The 19,560-nt window shown below is 40.5% G+C and overlaps 1 protein-coding gene across 2 annotated transcripts in view; it reads right to left on the bottom strand.

Annotated features, from left to right (window-relative positions):
• The window catches only part of PGM1 (phosphoglucomutase 1), a 59,525-nt gene that overhangs the window by 24,203 nt on the left and 15,762 nt on the right, over positions 1-19,560 (bottom strand). Inside the window, exons 1-2 of one of the 2 annotated variants that reach the window (XM_060231941.1) lie at positions 9,643-9,915; positions 1,075-1,237 (exon numbers count right to left, since the gene is read on the bottom strand). In XM_060231941.1, coding sequence (XP_060087924.1) covers positions 1,075-1,237; positions 9,643-9,900 — 421 coding nt within the window. In that variant the 5' untranslated portion in view covers positions 9,901-9,915. Of the gene's footprint in view, positions 1-1,074; positions 1,238-9,642; positions 9,916-19,560 lie in introns of those variants that run through there. The other variant, XM_060231942.1, reaches the window with a different exon arrangement.

Below are 19,560 nucleotides of genomic sequence, written 5' to 3'. Positions count from 1 at the left end.
TGCAAGAAGGACCCAGCCATTTTTTCAGTGGGAAGCAAAAGAAAAGACAAAGACCTCCAGGCAGAAAATCAATTCACTTTCATTTCTGCACGGTGAGCAGCGAGCGGCTGTTACCTGTAGTCCTGCATTTCAGAAAGGCTTTGCTTTCCGGCATGGACTTTGCTGAGCATCGCACACATGGGCTGCTTCACACCTCTTTTTAAAAAAGCTGTGAGATGATTCTTGAGCTCTGCAGCAGAGGATTTAAGGTTTTAGATGGAGCACTTAGCAGGGAAATCGGCACTTTATCAGGAATGGGATTTAGGGTTCTGTAGTTTTTGTACTCTGAGTTACGAAGATGTTCTGGAAAGCTGTAAGGCCCTGGTTAGGCATTCTGCTTAAAATGGGTTAGAGGCCAGACTCATGTTAAGCATTTGAAATTAGAGGCCGTTTGCAACTGCATGCTTTTATGGAGCCCTCCCACTGGGATGTCCTGCCCTGGATGGTCCAGACGGAGGAAGCATCCGCCCCCTCCGCAAACCCAGCGCTTCACAAGCGCCAGCTGTGGAGGGGGTGGCATGCTTCCCCCGCGCCTGCGTGCCTGGCTGGAAGACAAGCGGTGAGATCGCTCCCTGCGAAGTGCTGGGTTTGCGGTGGGGGCAGAGGGAGCGATCTTGCCGCTTGTCTCCCAGCCAGGCACCTGCGTCTAATGGACCAAAAAATACGGTAACTAAATATATATCTGAGCTAAAATCGTATTGTGTTAGGGTTTTAAGGATTGTAGGTGGGTAATCCATTACTAAGAAAATTTTAAGTTACATTAATAGGCTTTCAAAAAGAGTTAGCATGATGACTTTATTATTCTTATGTCATGACTTCTTTCCAACCTCACCTCCCCCCATTTGCTACCTTCAACTTCTGTTCCACTTCCAGCAGCCAATCATAAAGACATATTAAGTGAAGCTCTTGCTACAGGTCAATCAGCAATAAATTGGAACAGCATATGAAGAACTGATGAGCATTTCCAAGTAACCAAGAGATAAAATGATCGCAGGTGTGAGAAGGGGCTGGAGGAGGAGGTCAAGAATTGCTCACCTCCATTTGAAGTATTGAATTTAATGCCAAAATCTCCATTGGGTCCACCAGGGTTGTGACTTGCTGTCAAAATTATGCCACCAATAGCTTTGATTTTTCTAATAATGCAGGATACAGCAGGAGTAGACAGAATCCCATTCTGTCCAATTACTAGGCGGCCAATCTAAAATAAGGATTAAAGGGAGGGGGTGGACACAACAGCACTTTATAGACAGTCAGTTAGTATGCAAACATTTTAAAGGTTAATCTAAAGATGTAAATATAAGCCCTCATCTAGTAATGAATAACCAACAGCGCCATCTTAAATGATGTCACACTGTTCTATTTACTTCTCTATTCTATACTCTGCATGCACCTTCTCCCCACAGGGAACTTAGGGCAGCTTACAACATTTTAAAATACAATAAACAGAGATGCAATGCAAAGGGGAGGGCGGAATATAAATCCAGATAAACCATTAAACCAAACCATAAATGTGCAAAGTGTAGAACAATAAAATCAGTAAAAACATCAACTTAACAACAAGCCACACTGAAGTATTAAAACAACTGGCCTGCTCCTGATTAATAATGCTAACCAAAGGCTGCATGAAACAAAGTGGCCATACAAGCTCCATGGAATGCTGGAAGATCCTGCAGGGCATAAAGTTCCCCAGAGAGCCAGTTTCAAAGAGAAGAGATAACTACTGAGAATGCCCTTGCCCTGGTAGTTGACGAGCAGGCAGTTTACCAATAGAAGCCCTGAGATGATGATCTAAGGAAGCGAGGGGGGTTATACTGAGATAGGTGGTCCTGCAGGTAGGATGGTCCCAGTCTGTTTAGGGCTTTATAGGTCAAAATCAGCATTTTGAATTGGCACCAGGAGCTGACAGGATGTCGATGAAGGTGTTGAAGTATTGATGCTATATGTGCAACCAGGGAGATCCAGTCAGCAATCGAGCAGCCACATTCTGGACAGCTGAAGTTTCCAAAGCATCTTCAAAGACAACCCTACACACAGTGCATTGCAGTAGTCTAACCTGGAGATGACCATTGCATGGATCACAGTGGCAAGGTCAGAGCGGGAGAGATAGAGGCCCAGCTGGTAGGCTTGATGTAGATGATAAAATGTTGTCTTTACCACCATGGATACTTTTGTTTGAGTAAGGGGAGAATCAAGCCACACCCTAAGCTCCCAATGCAGCCTGCTGTAGAAAGCTGGACTCTGTCATGTGCAGGTAAGGCTGGCCCCCAACCTACCAAACCACATGATCTCTGTTTTTGAAGGATCCACTGATGCCACTGCAAGTTACTTGTTGTTCATTTCTATTGTGTTTTGTATAAAGCCAAACAGAATCCTGAATATATGATATGTTCAATATGTAATCGCATACATTTATTATATCTTGGAAGTTCCTGTCTTGTTTCTAGGTTGCAGTGGAACAGCTTACACCACACTACTTTTCTGTAAATGTTATTGGAAAAACCCTCAGCAGGCATGCATTCTGAACCAATTATTTATTATTTTATTTCATTGGATTTATATCCCGACCTCCATGCTGAAGCAGGCTCATAGCGGCTCACAACAATAAAAACATTTACAAATACTGAGCATTAACCAATTAAAACCTTAAACAATATAACAATTAAAACATTTTAAACAATTTGATGCCAATTATTCAGTTGTTGAGATCACAAATAATAATTGTTCATAGTTATACTGTTTTATAAACTAAATCTATTATCAAATTCAAGTTTATTCAAGCTTTTCTTTGATTTTGTTCGATTTATTTTTTTCAGTTATAGGCCATACACTGTAAAACAAATTTAAGAATAAAAAATCACAGTAAAACAAAAGTTTACCACATTCACAATATAGCTTTTGAAGAAGTTACTCAGAAGTAATCTTAATCATAAGCATCAGGAATGGTTGAGTACTTCAGGAGCCATTTTCTAAGAAATTTCTCTCTGGCTGTTGCATACTTTGGACAATAGAGAAAGGTATGGGACAATTAATCAACCACTGCCAAATGACAGTCATAAAAGTGCTGATCTGGAGGTGTCTTAAGGAAATGGCCCTTCATCTAGGGCTGCTGGCAGTGCATTGCATCATATGATCATATATGACAGCCTCAATTTTGAAACTGCCCACTTATTAAGACAGTGAGGTGGATCAAATTGGGTGAAGTACTTAATTCCCAGAGGGAGTGGGGAGCATTTTTATGCAGCATCTTTTTTGAGTTCCATTTAAGCATTTTTGAGCATTTTCATGCAGCATCTTTTTGAAGTGTTGTTCAAACTGCTTCTCTATGAGTGATGCTCATCTTCTTTCAGTTAAATTTCTTGATTTCCATAAACCTAATTAGTTTATTTCCATGTCCACAGTTCTATTCCATTTTAACCAACAATGCTTGTGGCTGCTGATCTGGTGAAAGCTGGGAGGTGTTCAGAATTTAGCAGTCTGTATTTAAAACTGCCTAGCACTTTCCAGATCAGTGTTGAAATATTTGGGAGGTCTAGTTCAAATCATATGGCTGCAGATGCTATACATGATGGTAAAACAAGTCTTTTGCAAAATAAGGTTATCCGAAGTTTATCAAGTTGCTCTATTGGGCCTAGGAACCAGATCTGGAAACCATACAGCACACACATTATCACAAGAGCCTTGTACACCTCCTATTATCATCAGTAAAATTCAAACAGTTATACTTTCATATATTTATGCAGTCTGATCACACTGCTTAGGCCAAGTCTTTCATAAAGCAATTACTCCAACTGAAATACTTTTATCAATTCTCCCAATTCCAATGAAAACAAGAGTTTCTTAAAGCTTCCATTTTTTTACTAATAAAAAAGTGAACTATGTTGATGCAAAGTATTATCAAATGCTGAAAGTAACTCAAATACATTTGCCTAAATTACTTTCTATCAGAAGTGCTTTCTTCCTCATAGAATCTTGATCCAGTTCAATCCCCTTACTCAATGTCTTGCCCTGTTCAAAGGTGAAAGGTGGAAAGAAAAGGGGAAGAGATGAGATCCATCTAAACTCTTCATGATGAAAATGTGACAGGGGCTCCCAAGAAGGAGCCAAGGCCAGAACTTCAGAATAAGAAATTGTGAATCAGAGTTCATATGATAAAAATTAATCGCTACAGTTTAAAGCCACTGCATCATTAGTACACTAAAATTGTCTACTGAATTTTAAATAGAATTAATGATATGCTCACTGCTTTTGCTCCTGCTAGAAAGGCATACGTGAGGGTAATTTTTATAACATGAGAATGATGTAAAGGGGAAAAGAGTCAAAATGCCACTCTCCATCTAGTGGTCTTCCCCACTTTTATTTTTAAGAGTAGTGTCCTAAAAAAGAATAATGATACTCACAAAGAAATCCAGAACTATGATACAGACTACTTTAAGAACTTTCTAGTGATTTTGGTTCTTAATCATATGGCTAAAATTGCCCAATCAAAAAGAACTAGAGATCCAACCTCATTTCATTGTGGCTACCCAATGTAGGCTAATTTTCTGGATTATGCTTGCACTTGAAAGACTGCTCCAATGACATAACTTGAAGGACCACACATAAACTTTGAGTCATATCTCTACACTGCTTAAAGGACAAATGCTCCTAAGTAACTAGAGATGCACTATATATGCACCCACATATTCTCAACAATTAGCAAAGTGATCTGGTTTAAATCTCATTAAGGTCAACATTTCACCATTTTTGGACTTAATATAAGTTAATTACTTATTTTAATGCTTTCCATTTAAAGTTAGAGTTATGTGTCAGTCTCCTGATGACAGTGAGAAAGTTATGTGAAGTTAGACAGCTAAATATATTCAGGAGTGCTATGTAAGGGACAGTATATTCCAATACATTATGATTCTGTTGGCAGAAGATGAGGGGAAGGGTGAGTAAGACTAAACGGAAGTAGGTGTAAGTTACAACTACTCAAGGCACTTTGCATGTTCACATTTCAATCCCATTTCCTCCAGGTATCCAAATAGTTGAATGGTAAGAGGAATTTTTTTGCAGCATGAAACCATGTAAATAACAGAAAATGATATATTGGTTGATTTTAACAAATGGATGTCTGTGAAGATAAGCAGGGCTCTTAAACAGCAGAGATCAGAGTTCCAAATCAAGTTAGCTGCTGAATGCAATACCATCCTCTTCTTTAGAATATCCTATTCAACAGGAAGGGAACTGGAATTACACATCACATCAGCAATCTAAATGTGGCTTCAACAGCCATTTAACTGTGCCACAATTATGACTCTAATTATAGATATCACTATCTAGGTAGTCCAAATGAGGTAACTACTATTCATTTCCATTCATTAAATTAAATCATCATTTAAAAAAAAACAGAATAAAGATTACTGAACTCAAACCACTTGCAGTAGTATAGCTCTGCTGAATCAGTGGGAAACAAACCAGCATTAAGTGGTACATGAATCATGCCCCAAGTATGCGTGGTCTTATTTGGAAATCCAATGGGATGCAGCGTTCCTAAAGAAGTAACTGTACCTCCTCTACAACATATTAGTACACCTGCTGTTCACAAGATGTGGTGTATGCCTTTCAATTTGTATTTAAAAGTGTCCCCACAAGCATACCTTGCATTCTGCAGTTACTGAGATAATCAAATGGCATTATGTATTACAGGAAGTACAGTTAATAAATGACATTTAGGTAAAAAAAAACCCACACATTGGTACTGCATTCGTTATGTATGCAAAACAATAATTAATATATATATATTTTTAAAACTTCATTTACCTACAATATTACCAAGCTGGATTGCCATATCTCACTTCATTTTGAAAAGTGACAAGAGCCACATCACCAGGACAGCAATGGTGTGTCAAACTATTTTACAAACTTTCCACAGATTTTTCCATGACCTATAAGTATGCACAAATTTGGACTGGATTGAAGTCCAGATACTGTTTGGGTGACAAATATCTTGATATTCAGTTGTTTGTTCTCCTGTACTATAACTTCATGGGAGACGGTAAAACAGCCCTCTTGAAAATTAAATACAATTAAGGTTTCCAGTGGAAGGACAAAGAATGAAAACAGAGCATGTATTTATGTATATGGAAGGATGGGTAATTAGACTTAAGTCTGTTGTTGCCAGACTTGGAAAATGAGTCCAGAAGCATTAAAAACCACTCATGCTTATTAGAGGTTGCATTTCAATTAGCGATACTTAAGCACTGCTGTATAATGTTCAGGTGCTCTTTCATACTTGCTTTTCCTTTACTGGGCACATGATGCAGAACTCTACAGTCCACCACCATGGGGTAACCACAAATCAAAATGCTATTGCCATAACTCAATACAAATTCCAGAAAAGAATCAGAAGAAGAAGGAGGAGGAAGAAGGAGGAAGAAGAAAGAAGGAGAAAGAAGGAGGAAGGAGGAGAAGGAGACAACTGCAGATTTATACCCCGCCCTTCTCTCTGAATCAGACTCAGAGTGGCTTACAATCGCCTATATCTTCTCCCCCCACAACAGACACCCTGTGAGGAGGGTGGGGCCAAGAGAGCTCTCCCTGACGCTGCCCTTTCAAGGGCAACTCTTGCAAGAACTATGGTTAACCCAAGGCCATTCCTGCAAGTCCAAGTGGAGGAGTGGGGAATCAAACCCGGTTCTCCCAGATAAGAGTCTGCACACTTAACCACTACAACAAACTGGCTGAATCCGTAGCACCATTAACAGGTTTAACGTGGCAGAAATGTTTTGTGGGGCAGTATCAACTTTGCCAAATCCACAAAGTGGTCACCAAAATGGATAGGTACATATTAGGGTTGCCAACAGACCTGGCGAAAACTGTCCCATCTCTTCAACAATGGCTTAATGTGTGGAAATGAGCACCTGAAACTTGTCATGGCATGGAGGTAAACAGGTCAAATGGTAAATAACTCATCAAATCTCTATTAAAGGAACAGAATTTCTTTCTTCAGGAAGTTGGCAACCCCAGTATGTATACACACCACAAGAACAGACAGGAAAATAAAACATTTGTAAATCTGTAGAGTGAGGCCAAAAGTCAAGCAATGCAATACATATCTGTACATGTGACAGACACCAAAAATGATAATATATACCAGACAAATTAACAAATCTAATCAGCACAGGCAGGGCCCTCTCCTTACTGCAGTTCATGAAGTCATGGCAAGATCAACTGTATGTCAATAAACACTTAAGGCAGGATAAATAATAAACTTTATTTCATGGGATAACTATCACCTGGACCAACTGAATTCAAATTCCACAGCATCAAGTGTGCTAATGAATTCCAACTTGGAAACTTCATAACTGGAGCTTCTTTTGGAAAAATATTTACTTCAGTATTCCAGTTTCAAGATCTATTGAATGTATGGCTGCCAGGTCCTGCCTTCTCCCCAGTAGGGGACTTTGGGAGGTGTTATTGGAGGGGCAGGAATATCCCCAGTGTGATGAAGTCACACAGAAGTGATGCCATCATGTTGGGGACCAGAGCTCCACATGCTTGAACTCCAAGCAGTGAATTCACTGCTGGAGTTCAAGTGCCCCTTTCTTGCAAACAGCATTTAAAGGGCCCCTTTAAATGCTGCTTGGAATAAGTGGGGAACACATGTGCCTGAACTCACTGGTGAATTCTCCACTTGAGTTCAGGTGTGCAACTGGTGGCCATCCCCTCCCTCTCTCTTGCAAGATTTAAAGGACCCTCCAGCAGATTGGTGGGCCATGTGCTCCCACTGATCAACTGGAGATCTTTAAACTTCACAGGAGGGGAGGGAGAGCAATGGCTGCTGCTGGTCACTCTTGGGGGCAGGGTTTCCCCCACCAGCCAGCTGGCCGGCAGGAGCCCCCAAATTGGGGGGATCCGTTGCCCCCACCTGGGGAGTGGCATCCCTAACAGAATGACCTGGTAGACTGAAATGTTCCCCATTGGTTTCAGAGTGCTATTTTTGATCCTTGAAGTGTATCCATTATTCTCTTGCATACAGTAATGGAGAATTGTCCACTATAGCAAAATTATTTAAATGAGCTTAGATTTGTTTATTTCTGTGCTAAAGTTTTCCAGGAACTTTCTTAAATTTGGCATCTCAACATTCAATAAACACCAGCATTAACACGCGCACACAGCCAGGGAAAGGGAACACCAGAATCACATATTTACCTCCCTTAACATTTTGTACTTGAGTTAGAGAAAGATACAGTGTGAGGCTGCTGTAGTTATTCATCTGCTGACCCTGGCATAGCTAGTATGGTGTAATAATTATGCTCAGGGTAATGTGGAAAATTTTCCTAGCTTTTTTCCAGCTCAAAAGTGAGTAGGAGAGCTCTTACATAAGCTGCACTTTGGAAAGGGAGTTTGTTGTTCCAAAATCCAGCAAAATATGGTGAGAGTCATTTTTTTTTATCTTTTTTATCTTTTTCCCAAGCAGGGCATGGAAGAAGGGCTCACTAACTCCATACACTAAAACAAATGTCCCCTTCCCTTTTTCATTTTGTGGACAGAAAATTGGTGTTATTTTGTCAAGTTCAGCTTTAGAACAGGCAGAGGAAGTCAGCTCCAAAGCACTGTGAATGGTACCCCCTCCTCCCTCTCCAGAGCCAGAGGAGCAGGGAAAATATTTTATATTGTATTTTCCAGCAGCCATTATCCTGGCAAGTAGATCTATGAACTGTACCCTATTAATCTTGTCTCTGCTCTAAGTTACAGAATTTTCTTCTCCAATTCATTTACTTTGCTCAGAAATCAACAGCTTCCGCTCAGTAGTGAAATGCCAACAGGCTGACAGAATGAGTTTGAGCATTTCACATGGGAAATGCAAAACCCACACTGGCTACATTGCACATTCCCTTACTCTTCTGCATTAACAGTGTTTCTGTGTAGCACAAGCAGCATGCAAGAGGCTCAAATGCATCTTTATCATCACATATGAACATCCCCCCCTTTGTCATCACAAAGCTTTACAAAGAAATCTAACTATGCTGTAGCGAATGACAGTTATTCTCAACATATAAAATTTAATCAGAACCAAATCTGATAATGTAAAAGAGATTGTGTTAGTGTTAACAACATCATGGTCTCACAGTATTCTATTAATTATTCTGACATAGCTATTTAATATCCATTGAGAAACTGAAAACATGCTTTTCATTCAGCTATTGAGTCACTCTGATGTGTAATAAAACAGTTTTGGCTGATCCAAGCAAAGAAAAAAAACATGAACAATCACATACCTACTATCTCTGCCATGGTGACTGGACACATTGAATCTAATTTCAGAATTCACAGAACAACCATCACTGCTGCTAGACTACATAGGAAAATGCAACTGGCAGTAGTTCTACACATGCAAGTATTTCCAGCTAACGACCACATATCTTTTCACTATTAGACCACAAAACAGTTTGAAATGTATTAATGAGGTAACTTTTCATGAAGTTTCTTTCCTATGAGCCTCCTAACTGCACCCTAGTTTCAAAAAGTGAATTACAAAGGTTAGAGCACTTTTGACATATGGAGAATGAGCACATCTGTCAAGATCATTCATAATATTAGTGATGTGATCATACCCACCCCGTTGGCAGCAGCCATCTGAACTATTACTTTTATTGCATACTTATCAAAGTATCTCCCATCTCCTCCAACTACCATGGTAGATCCTTGTCGATCTCTTAGGTCTATGGAAAAAAATATACTCTGAATAAAATTTTGCAGATAGTTTAGCTTGGTCTCAAAAATGTAAGTCTTCTTCCGTAGTCCACTAGTTCCTGGTTTCTGGTCATAATAAGGTGCTGTTGGCAAAGTCATTATAGGCAGCGGACTATCTTCCATGTTCCTTTTTTATTTACATTAAAAATAAAATGTTACAATAATAGTGAAAATATATGTATTTTTAAAAAATCATTCTTGACACTGGCAAGCGCTGATCTACTGGTTCAGTCAAGTAGTTCTCTACCTTAAAATAGCTCCTTGAACCTTTAGCTGAATGCGGTTTCTGTAACTGAAGAAGTTTTCTTGCACTTGCTCTGAAAGATCACTGTCAGAAAGAATACATACAATTCCACACCGCAATCCCCCAGGAAAATGGGTGTTCATGAGGTCTTTTATCACTACAGCAGCAGAGTCAGGCAATTCCTATGTGACCACAAACTTGATTTGAAAGGGGTGAACTCTAGTCTGTATTCTTCCTGAGCATAGAGAAAGCTGTTTATTAGGTCAGCTCCTCTGTCAAAAGCATTGATTTGTTGGCAGGCTGTACTCTCCAAACCAATATGAAGCTGGAGTTGTTTCAGCTGGGTAAGCAGGTTTATAAATTACTTCCTGCTATCCAGTTGTGGCTCCCACTTTAACAATCCTCATCAAGAGATGAATACCAAGAAGGTAAGTCTTCTCAAAGCACGATACTAGAGCATTGAAGTTATTTTGTGAAGTCTAGCAAGTTAAAGTTCACTGTTAAAATGGAAGTTAAGACTTCTCAATTACCTACATTTTCTGAATTCCACTGGTATTTTTACCAGTGCCACTGTGGCATAATGTCTACTGTAATTGAGGTTCTGTAACAAACAGAAGTTATCTGGCAACTTTTGCTTTAATTTTCTACCTCCCCTGAATAAGAATAATGTAATTTTTATCATTTTAAACAGATCATTCCACATTCACCTACTTGTGATCAAAATAAAGATGCTGTGATAAGTTATCAAATGCTTTGAATGTTTACAAAATATATTTTAACACACTCCAGGGAAGTCTGTACTTCCATTTCCTTTGAAATGTAATTAAGAGTAGTAAAAGCACTTTTGTAGTAGTTAGTGTGTTGCTAGGATCTGGAAAGCCAAATTTTAAGCCCCATGCTGCCATAGAAGCTCACTGGGTGATGTTGAACTAGTTACACCCTCCCAGCCTAACCTACTCCACAAGGTTATTGTGAGTACAAAATAGAGGAGAGAACATTGTAGGCTACTTTGGATCCCCCTTGTCAAGAAAAAGTATGATATGAAGCAGATAAAAAAATAATAGTACAGGTAGCATTTACTGTATATGTACAAAGGCCATTACAATCAATCACACAGAGCATAAATCATCATATCATTAAAAATAACCAGAGCCCAATATGTTAATCAGATAAAAGACTTCATGCTTCAGATTAATTTTTAGGCCTGTTTTTTGTTGTTGTTGCTACCAATGCAAACAGCACTCTGTATGGCATAAGCGAGTCAGTACTGAGAGAAGCAACATCAGCTTCTCTGCTTCTGAGGAAAAGTTGAAGCCCTTCAATAGCACTGCAAGAAAGTTGGTTCTAGGTTCTGTATAGAGGGGGAAGACAAACTATAATGAGACATCCTCTGGAACCAGAGAGCTGCACATACATAAACAAAGCAAACTGTTTGTGGGAGTAGTGACCAACAAGAACCTGTTGGCATTGTCCGGAATCAAACAAGACATAAAAGCTTTTCTGATATTGTGAAGAGTAATACTGGACAGATAGGAGAATGACATATTCCCCTTTAATCATTTCAAACCAGAGAGAAAATCTGAAGTGAAGATTGATTGCTTATCTGTAGCAGCATCATACTTGAACACCCAGTCCCAAATACTGGTACCAGCAACGGGGGCATCCTGGGTACAATCAGATATACAGCAGCAATGGAGAATATTGTTGCAGCAAACCATTGAGGCACCACCTTCCTGAATCACTGCAAAGCACTGCCTGCAAAGTAGACTGATGGAATTATTTCTGTCCTTCCTGAATGCAATGCAGTTCTTGAAGTCATTAATCTGGAAAGAAAGCAGCAGTTTTGTACATTCTATGTCTGGTGTGCAAGAAGCTCAAACAAGCAGTAATGACAACCCTGTGGTCCTACTTCTTAAATCTGCACTATAATGTGCTGAACTGCTGTGACCTTTGTAAAAGTTTTTACTATGTTGTTGCCTGCCACTGAGTTGGACAAACCTGAGGCTCACAAATCTTACGGAACTCCTGGGGAGCTGAAGAGCAGGTCCTTATTCCATTGCTACAGCAGGGGCAAGAGTCGAAGAAGTATCAAAAGGCGCAAGGGGTCATTCCTTAAGGCAGTTGCCTGATAGAAAGGTCTCTTGGACCACACTCTAAGCAACCAGAGTAAAGTAAATTCTTCAACAATTATTTGCTTCATTTATATTTCACCTTTCTGCCCAATGGGGACCCAAAGGGATTTTCAGAGTTGTCCATTCCTCCATTTATCCTTACAACTAGAGGTGGGCATGGAATGTGAAAATGGTGGTTCACGTTGGTTCATGGTTTGTTTGATTGCTCATATTTGGTTCATAGTTCATTTGGTTTGGGAGATGTAAAACTCACTAGGAGTTTAAGTAGGTTCTCCTCCACCCTCCCTCTGACAAAGATTGAATTTGGAATGTCCAAATTATAGCCCCCCCAAAGCTGGGGCCCCCAGGAAAGCTCAGCTTCAGTTCTCAGGACAATTAACTCTCCTCTCTTTGTGCTGTAAAGTGATAGTGGCAGAGTCAGAGTATCTGCTCCCAGAGCTGCCAATTGAGCTATGGACAACTGCTATGAGTGTTTCTAGGGCTCCCAGACCCCTGTGTTGCCTAAGAGCTGACTGAATCTGTGCCAGGCTGTCCAAGAAAATAAACTGCAAAAATGAACAAAATGACCCACCCAGGAAAAAGGGCAGTTCATTTTCTAGTTTGGGCATGGCATGGACAAACTAGTTCAAAACTAACCATCTCTACTCACAACACCTCTGTCTGATAGGTTAGGCTGATAATAGGTGACTGGCCCAAGGTCACCAAGCAAGTTTCCATTACAGAGTAGGGATTTGAACCTAGATCTCCCTGATCCTAGTCTGACAGTCTAACCACATCGCACTGGGTACAACAGAAGCTTAGGTTTACAAGATAACATCATCCACTGTAGATATAAATTACAGCAGGACTTTAATCTTTGTCATTTTGCAACTGACACATATATGCTGTCTTTCATAAACAGACTTTACCATCTGTACTCTCAATATGGGTATATATAGAATTTGAGGACAGAATTATATTTTTGCTTTTAATTGGTTATTTTTGCTTCACCTTTGGATACAGCATGTACAGTAGAAAAATTACAAACTGCAAGCAACAGGAGAAAGCATCCTTTTCAGAAAACCCTATCTTGAACATATCTGTGCTTCAATGTGGTTAAATTAACAGGAAGAGGCCTCCCTCTCGTGGTAAACAAATGCTACTGCAGCTCAGGGAAGAACTGTGTATTTCTGACACACAGCAGGATCTTTTTCTATTTTTTATTAGCACTGAGACACCAGCAGCCTAAAATATTGTCTCAAAAAAGCAAGTGTGTACCAGAAAACCAACAACTACAAAAAACAACAGTAGAAAATCCCAACTATCAGGAAATATTTGTTCTGCAGAAATACTGTGGCCAGATTTATTTTGTGTAGAAACACTTATGTCAACTCCATTTATTAACTTCTGCTACAGAGTACCATTACTTTTGTTATATCCTAGATTCATATAAAGGATTATTCTGCTGATAGGGTGGCTAACAAGACTGAAGAACTGGCAACTAACTTCAGCTGCATTCCTCAGCCCCTGAAAAAAAGCAGCAGCTCTCTTACTACGAACAGAATTTGTTTCCCATATGGGTATGTACTACGTTATGTACGTTAATCTGAACATGTTTAATATTCCCATTGTCTTTAGTTCTCTTAGTTAATCTTAGTGTATTTACATGGTTCTGTTTTGAGGGGAAATTTAGCAGTCCTTATTTTTAAAAGGTTTAAATCTGGCAATCAATATACAGTAGCACATAGAAGTATCTTAGTGCACAAATAGGGGAGGTTTTCCTAGGCCCCCATACTTACCCTCCCTTACAAATGCACCCTCCATTTCTCTATGTTATGAACAGTTATCAGAAAAGAATCCCAAATGCATTAAAATAATGCATGCTCAACACTGTGCTTTTGTTGGGCAGCTTTAAGAGAAATAAAAAAGACTTTAAACTGGAAGAGACTGGCTGAAAACATATTCCTATACAATGGTGCAACCAAGAACATGGGCATGATTAGAACACACTTTAGTTAAAGTGACAGCCTACAACAAGGGCCCCCAACCTTACTGAATTTACAGGCACGTATGGAATTCTGACACAGGGCAATGGACACAGCTATCAAATGGGAACCTACCATAAAATGGCTGCCACAAGAAACAGAGTGGGCCACAAAATGTCAGGGACTAAGGTCAAGCATAACTCTAATAGTAACTCTTCAACATTTCAAGCAAGAAGGTCTGTTTCAGAATTCCTTTTAAAATGAGCATATTATTTAAAAATATTTCATATCTTGCTTTCTACCAAAAGCCCTTCCCCTGTGTTTTCAGTTGACTCAGTATACTAAGGAATAGAAATGCTGTATGCCTCTCAAAAGATGCAGTAAAGTATACTGGCTAAGAGTGTCTGATTAGAGTCCAGGGGACTCTCCTTCAAATGGCATGCCACCCCTGCCCTATCCAATTGTGAGTATAAAGTGGAAGAGAAGGAAAATGATGTAAGCTGTTTGGATACCCACTGGGGAGAAAGACAAGGAATAAACAGCTAATTAAATATTATTTTCCACCTTGAGGATCCTGCTTCTTAAGGTATAAATTGGCTTTCCATCTGAGACCATTAGCCTTCATTCCCCATTATCTGAAAAGAAAAGACATGTGATATAGATCAGTTGTGGAAGAAGACAGAGTTTTAAGCCTGCATATATAAGCAAGTTAAATTTGCTCATTGGCTATATATATTACAACAATAAAAATAAATGATTTTTTTTTAGCCAGTGATCCTGCCTTTTCCATTTCACTATTTTATAAGGAATCTCCTGAAGTCAATGCAAGTAAATGTTAATAAGAGCTGTGTAGTTAGCCAAAAACCAAGACCAACTAATAAAAAAGACCCTTTCACACTGCAGCAAAAATCAAGTCCCAGTTTTCTAGCATGTATTGACTGCATTTACTTAAAATGTCTGAAGGGTGCTTTACAAGCAATGGTAAATGTACTCCTTTGAGCCTAAGACACTTGCATGAAACAATCCTGTGTTTTGCTTCTTTTCTGAGACCCCTTTTACATAACACCCGTAATGGCACCTCTCTGTAGTGTTCTCAGATGACATGTGATGTGCTGCTTTCCTTGACTTCCTTAGTATTCCCTACTTATTTTTGTTGCCAGTAAAGACTCTTGTCTTAGAATTCTTAGCTGGATCCAAACAACAGCATGGCTTAGCTGTATTCGGTAGAATGACAGAATGGTCAATACATGGAGATGGCTCTCAGATAAAAGAGGATCTTTACGCTAAATAAAATGCTTTGTTGTTGTTCAGTCGCACAGTCGAGTCTGACTCTTTGTGACCCCATGGACAAAGTCACGCCAGGCCCTCCTGTCTTCCTACCATTCTCTGAAGTCTGCTCAAATTTGTGTTAGTTACATCAATAACGCTGTCCAGCCATCTCATCTTTTGCCATCCCCTTCTTCTTTTGCCTTCTGTCTTTCCCAGCATCAGGGTCTTCTCCAGTGACTGCTCTCTTCTCATTTGGTGGCCAAAGTATTTGAGCTTCAGCTTCAGCATCTGACCTTCCAAGGAACAGTCTGGGTTGATTTTCCTTAGGACTGATTGATTTGACCTTCTTGCAGTCCAAGGGACTCTCAAGATTCTTCTCCAGCACCACAGCTCGAAAGCATCTATTCTTCTGTGCTCGGCCTTCCTTATGGTACAGCTCTCAACAACCATACATTACTACTAGGAATACCATAATTTTGACTATATGGATTTTTGTTGGCAGGCTGATGTCTCTACTTTTATTATACTGCTTAGGTTCACTATAGCTGTCCTCCCAAGGAGCAAACGTCTTTCAATTTCATGGCTACAGTCACCATCTGTAATGATCTTGGATCCCAGAAAAGTGAAGTCTATCACTACTTCCACGTCTTCCCCTTCTATTTGCCAAGGTGTGATGGGGCCAGATGCCATGATCTTAGTTTTTTTGATGTTGAGCTTCAAGCCTACTTTTGTGCTCTCCTCTTTCACCCTCAACAAGAGGTTCTTTAGGTCCTCCTCACTTTCTGCCATTAGACTGGTGTCATCTGCATATCTGAGGTTGTTGATGTTTTCCCCGGCAATCTTAATTCCGGTTTGTGCTTCATTCAGGCCAGCATTCCACATGATGTACTCTGCATATAAATTAAATAAGCGGGGTGACAATATACATCCTTGTCGAACCCCCTTTTCTATTCTAAACCAATCAGTTGCTCCACATTCAGTTCTGACAGTTGCTTTTTGACCCTTATATAGGTTTCTCAGGAGACATGTAAGGTGGGCTGGTACTCCCATCTCTTTAAGGACTTGCCACAGTTTGTTGTGATTCACAATCCAGCGAATGTTGGCAATTTGATCTCTAGTTCCTCTACCTCTCCGAAACTCAGCTTGAACTTCTGGTAGTTCCCGATCTACATACTGCTAAAGCCTAGCTTGTATGATCTTTAACATGACCTTGCTGGCATGTGAAATGAGTGCAATGGTGCGATAGTATGAATATTCCTTGGCATTACCCTTCTTCGGAATTGGAATATAAACTGATCTTTTCCAATCCTGTGGCCACTGTTGTGTTTTTCAAATCTGGTGACATAATGTGTGCATCACTTCAAAGGCATTGTCTTTTAGAACTCTGAATAGCTCAACTGGGATACCGTCATCTCTGCTCGCTTTATTGTTAGTAATGCTTTCTAATGCCCATTTGACTTCACACTCCAGAATGTCTGATTCGAGGTCAGCGATTTCACAGTCATGGTTGCCAAGGACATTGAGATCCTTCTTGTATAATTCTTCTATGTATTCTTGCTACCTCTTCCTAATCTCTTCTGCTTCTGTAAGGTCTCTACCATTTTTGTCCTTTATCATGGCCGTCTTTGCACAAAACGTTCCCTTGATTTCTCCAATTTTCTTGAAGAGATCTCTTGTCCTTCGTGTTCTATTATCTTCCTCTATTGCTTTGCATTGTTCCTTCAGGAAGGCCTCCTTATCTCACCTTGCTGTTCTCTGGAAATCTGCATTCCGCTGAAATTTGCTTTTCACCTTTGCCTTTTGCTTTCCTCCTTTCCTCAGCTATTTGTAAAGCCTCATCAGACAGCCACTTTGCTTTCTTGCATTTCTTTTTCTTTGGGATGGTGCTGATTGCTGCCTTCTGTACAATGACACGAACCTATGTCCACAGTTCTTCAGGCACTCTATCAACTCTAGTTCCTTAAACCTTCATCTCCACTGTATATTCATAAGGGATGTGATCAAGGTCAAACCTGAATGGCCTAATGGCTTCCCCAGTTTTCTTCAGTTTAAGCCTGAATTTTGCGATGAGTAGCTCATGATCTGAGCCGCAGTCAGCTCCAGGTCTTGTTTTTGCTGACTGTAAGGAGCTTCTCCATCTTTGACTAAAGATAAAACACTAGTTTTCACTTAAACATAAAGTTTATTTAGTTAGAAGCATATCAGTATTAATGGTTTCAGTATGGTTCATTTGTGTAATGGTTTCAGAAAGATATATTCTTTGTCTAAAGTTCCTTAAATAGACCTAGCCACAGAGGCTTATTTTCCTCATTTGACATGGAGGCTAATAAGTTCCACAAAGAACACAGATTTCTCTCACACTCCACAGCACCTCAGTCTCTACCCACACCACTTACTCCTCTTACACACCAGCCTTCTTCCTCTTACACACGAAGCCTCACTGAATAAACCAGTCAACAGCTACCATCCAATAATGACAGGTTTCAATCACCAAGTCACTGTCCCTCTTTCTTACTCTAGAGTAGGGGTGTCAAACATGCAGCTCATGGTGCAGATCTGGCCTGCACAGGTCTCAAATCTGGCCCCTGACCAGTGTCCTCCTCATGTGCCTTTTCTAGGACTGCTGCTACAGCTGCACAATCACTTTCTCCCCCCCCCCTCCCTCAGTGGCTCTTTGCTTCCTGCCTCCCTCCGCCCATCCTCTGTCACACACACATAAGAACATAAGAGAAGCCATGTTAGATCAGGCCAATGGCCCATTCAGTCCAACACTCTGTGTCACACAGTGGCCAAAATTTTATATATATACACACACACACACACGTATACACACACACATATACACACTGTGGCTAATAGCCACTGATGGACCTCTGCTCCATATTTTTATCTAACCCCCTCTTGAAGGTGGCTATGCTTGTGGCCGCCACCACCTCCTGTGGCAGTGAACTCCACATGTTAATCACCCTTTGGGTGAAGAAGTACTTCCTTTTATCCATTTTAACCTGTCTGCTCAGCAATTTCATCGAATGCCCATGAGTTCTTGTATTGTGAGAAAGGAAGAAAAGTACTTCTTTCTCTAGTTTCTCCATCCCACGCAGAGCCAGTTTGGTGTAGTGGTTAAGTGTGCGGACTCTTATCTGGGAGAACCGGGTTTGATTCCCCACTCCTCCACTTGCACCTGCTGGCATGGCCTTGGGTCAGCCATAGCTCTGGCAGAGATTGTCCTTGAAAGGGCAGCTGCTGTGAGAGCCCTCTCCAGCCCCACCCACCTCACAGGGTGACTGTTGTGGGGGAGGAAGGTAAAGGAGATTGTGAGCCACTCTGAGACTCTTCGGAGTGGAGGGCGGGATATAAATCCAATATCATCTTCTTCTTCTTTCATGTCACCCCGCAGTCGACGTTTCTCCAAGCTAAAGAGCCCCAAGCGTTTCAACCTTTCTTCATAAGGAAAGTGTTCCAGCCCTTTAATCATTCTAGTAGCCCTTTTCTGGACTTTCTCCAATGCTATAATATCCTTTTTGAGGTGCAGTGACCAGAACTGCACACAGTACTCCAAATGAGACTGCACCATCGATTTATACAGGGGCATTATGATACTGGCTGATTTGTTTTCAATTCCCTTCCTAATAATTCCCAGTATGGCGTTGGCCTTTTTATTGCAAATGCACACTGTCTTGACATTTTCAGTGAGTTATCTACCACAACCCCAAGATCTCTCTCTTGGTCAGTCTCTGCAGTTCACACCCCATCAACTTGTATTTGTAGCTGGCCCCAATTCTTGGCCCCAATGTGCATTACTTTGCACTTGGCCACAATGAACCGCATCTGCCACATTGATGCCCACTCACCCAGCCTCAACAGATCCCTTTGGAGTGCCTCACAATCCTCTCTGGTTCTCGCCACCCTGAACAATTTAGTGTCATCCGCAAACTTGGCCACTTCACTGCTCACTCCCAACTCTAAATCATTTATGAACAAGTTAAAGAGCATGGGACCCAGTACCGAGCCCTGCGGCACTCCACTGCTTACCGTCCTCCACTGCAAAGACTGCCCATTTATACTCACTCTCTGCTTCCTATTACTCAGCCAGTTTTTGATCCACAAGAGGACCTGTTCTTTTACTCCTTGACTCTCAAGCTTTCTAAGAAGCCTTTGATGAGGAACTTTATCA

Source organism: Heteronotia binoei, chromosome 2 (assembly GCF_032191835.1).
Source record: "Heteronotia binoei isolate CCM8104 ecotype False Entrance Well chromosome 2, APGP_CSIRO_Hbin_v1, whole genome shotgun sequence".
In the NCBI taxonomy this organism is placed as follows: domain Eukaryota; kingdom Metazoa; phylum Chordata; class Lepidosauria; order Squamata; family Gekkonidae; genus Heteronotia; species Heteronotia binoei.
This window is presented reverse-complemented; position numbering and strand designations above follow the sequence as displayed.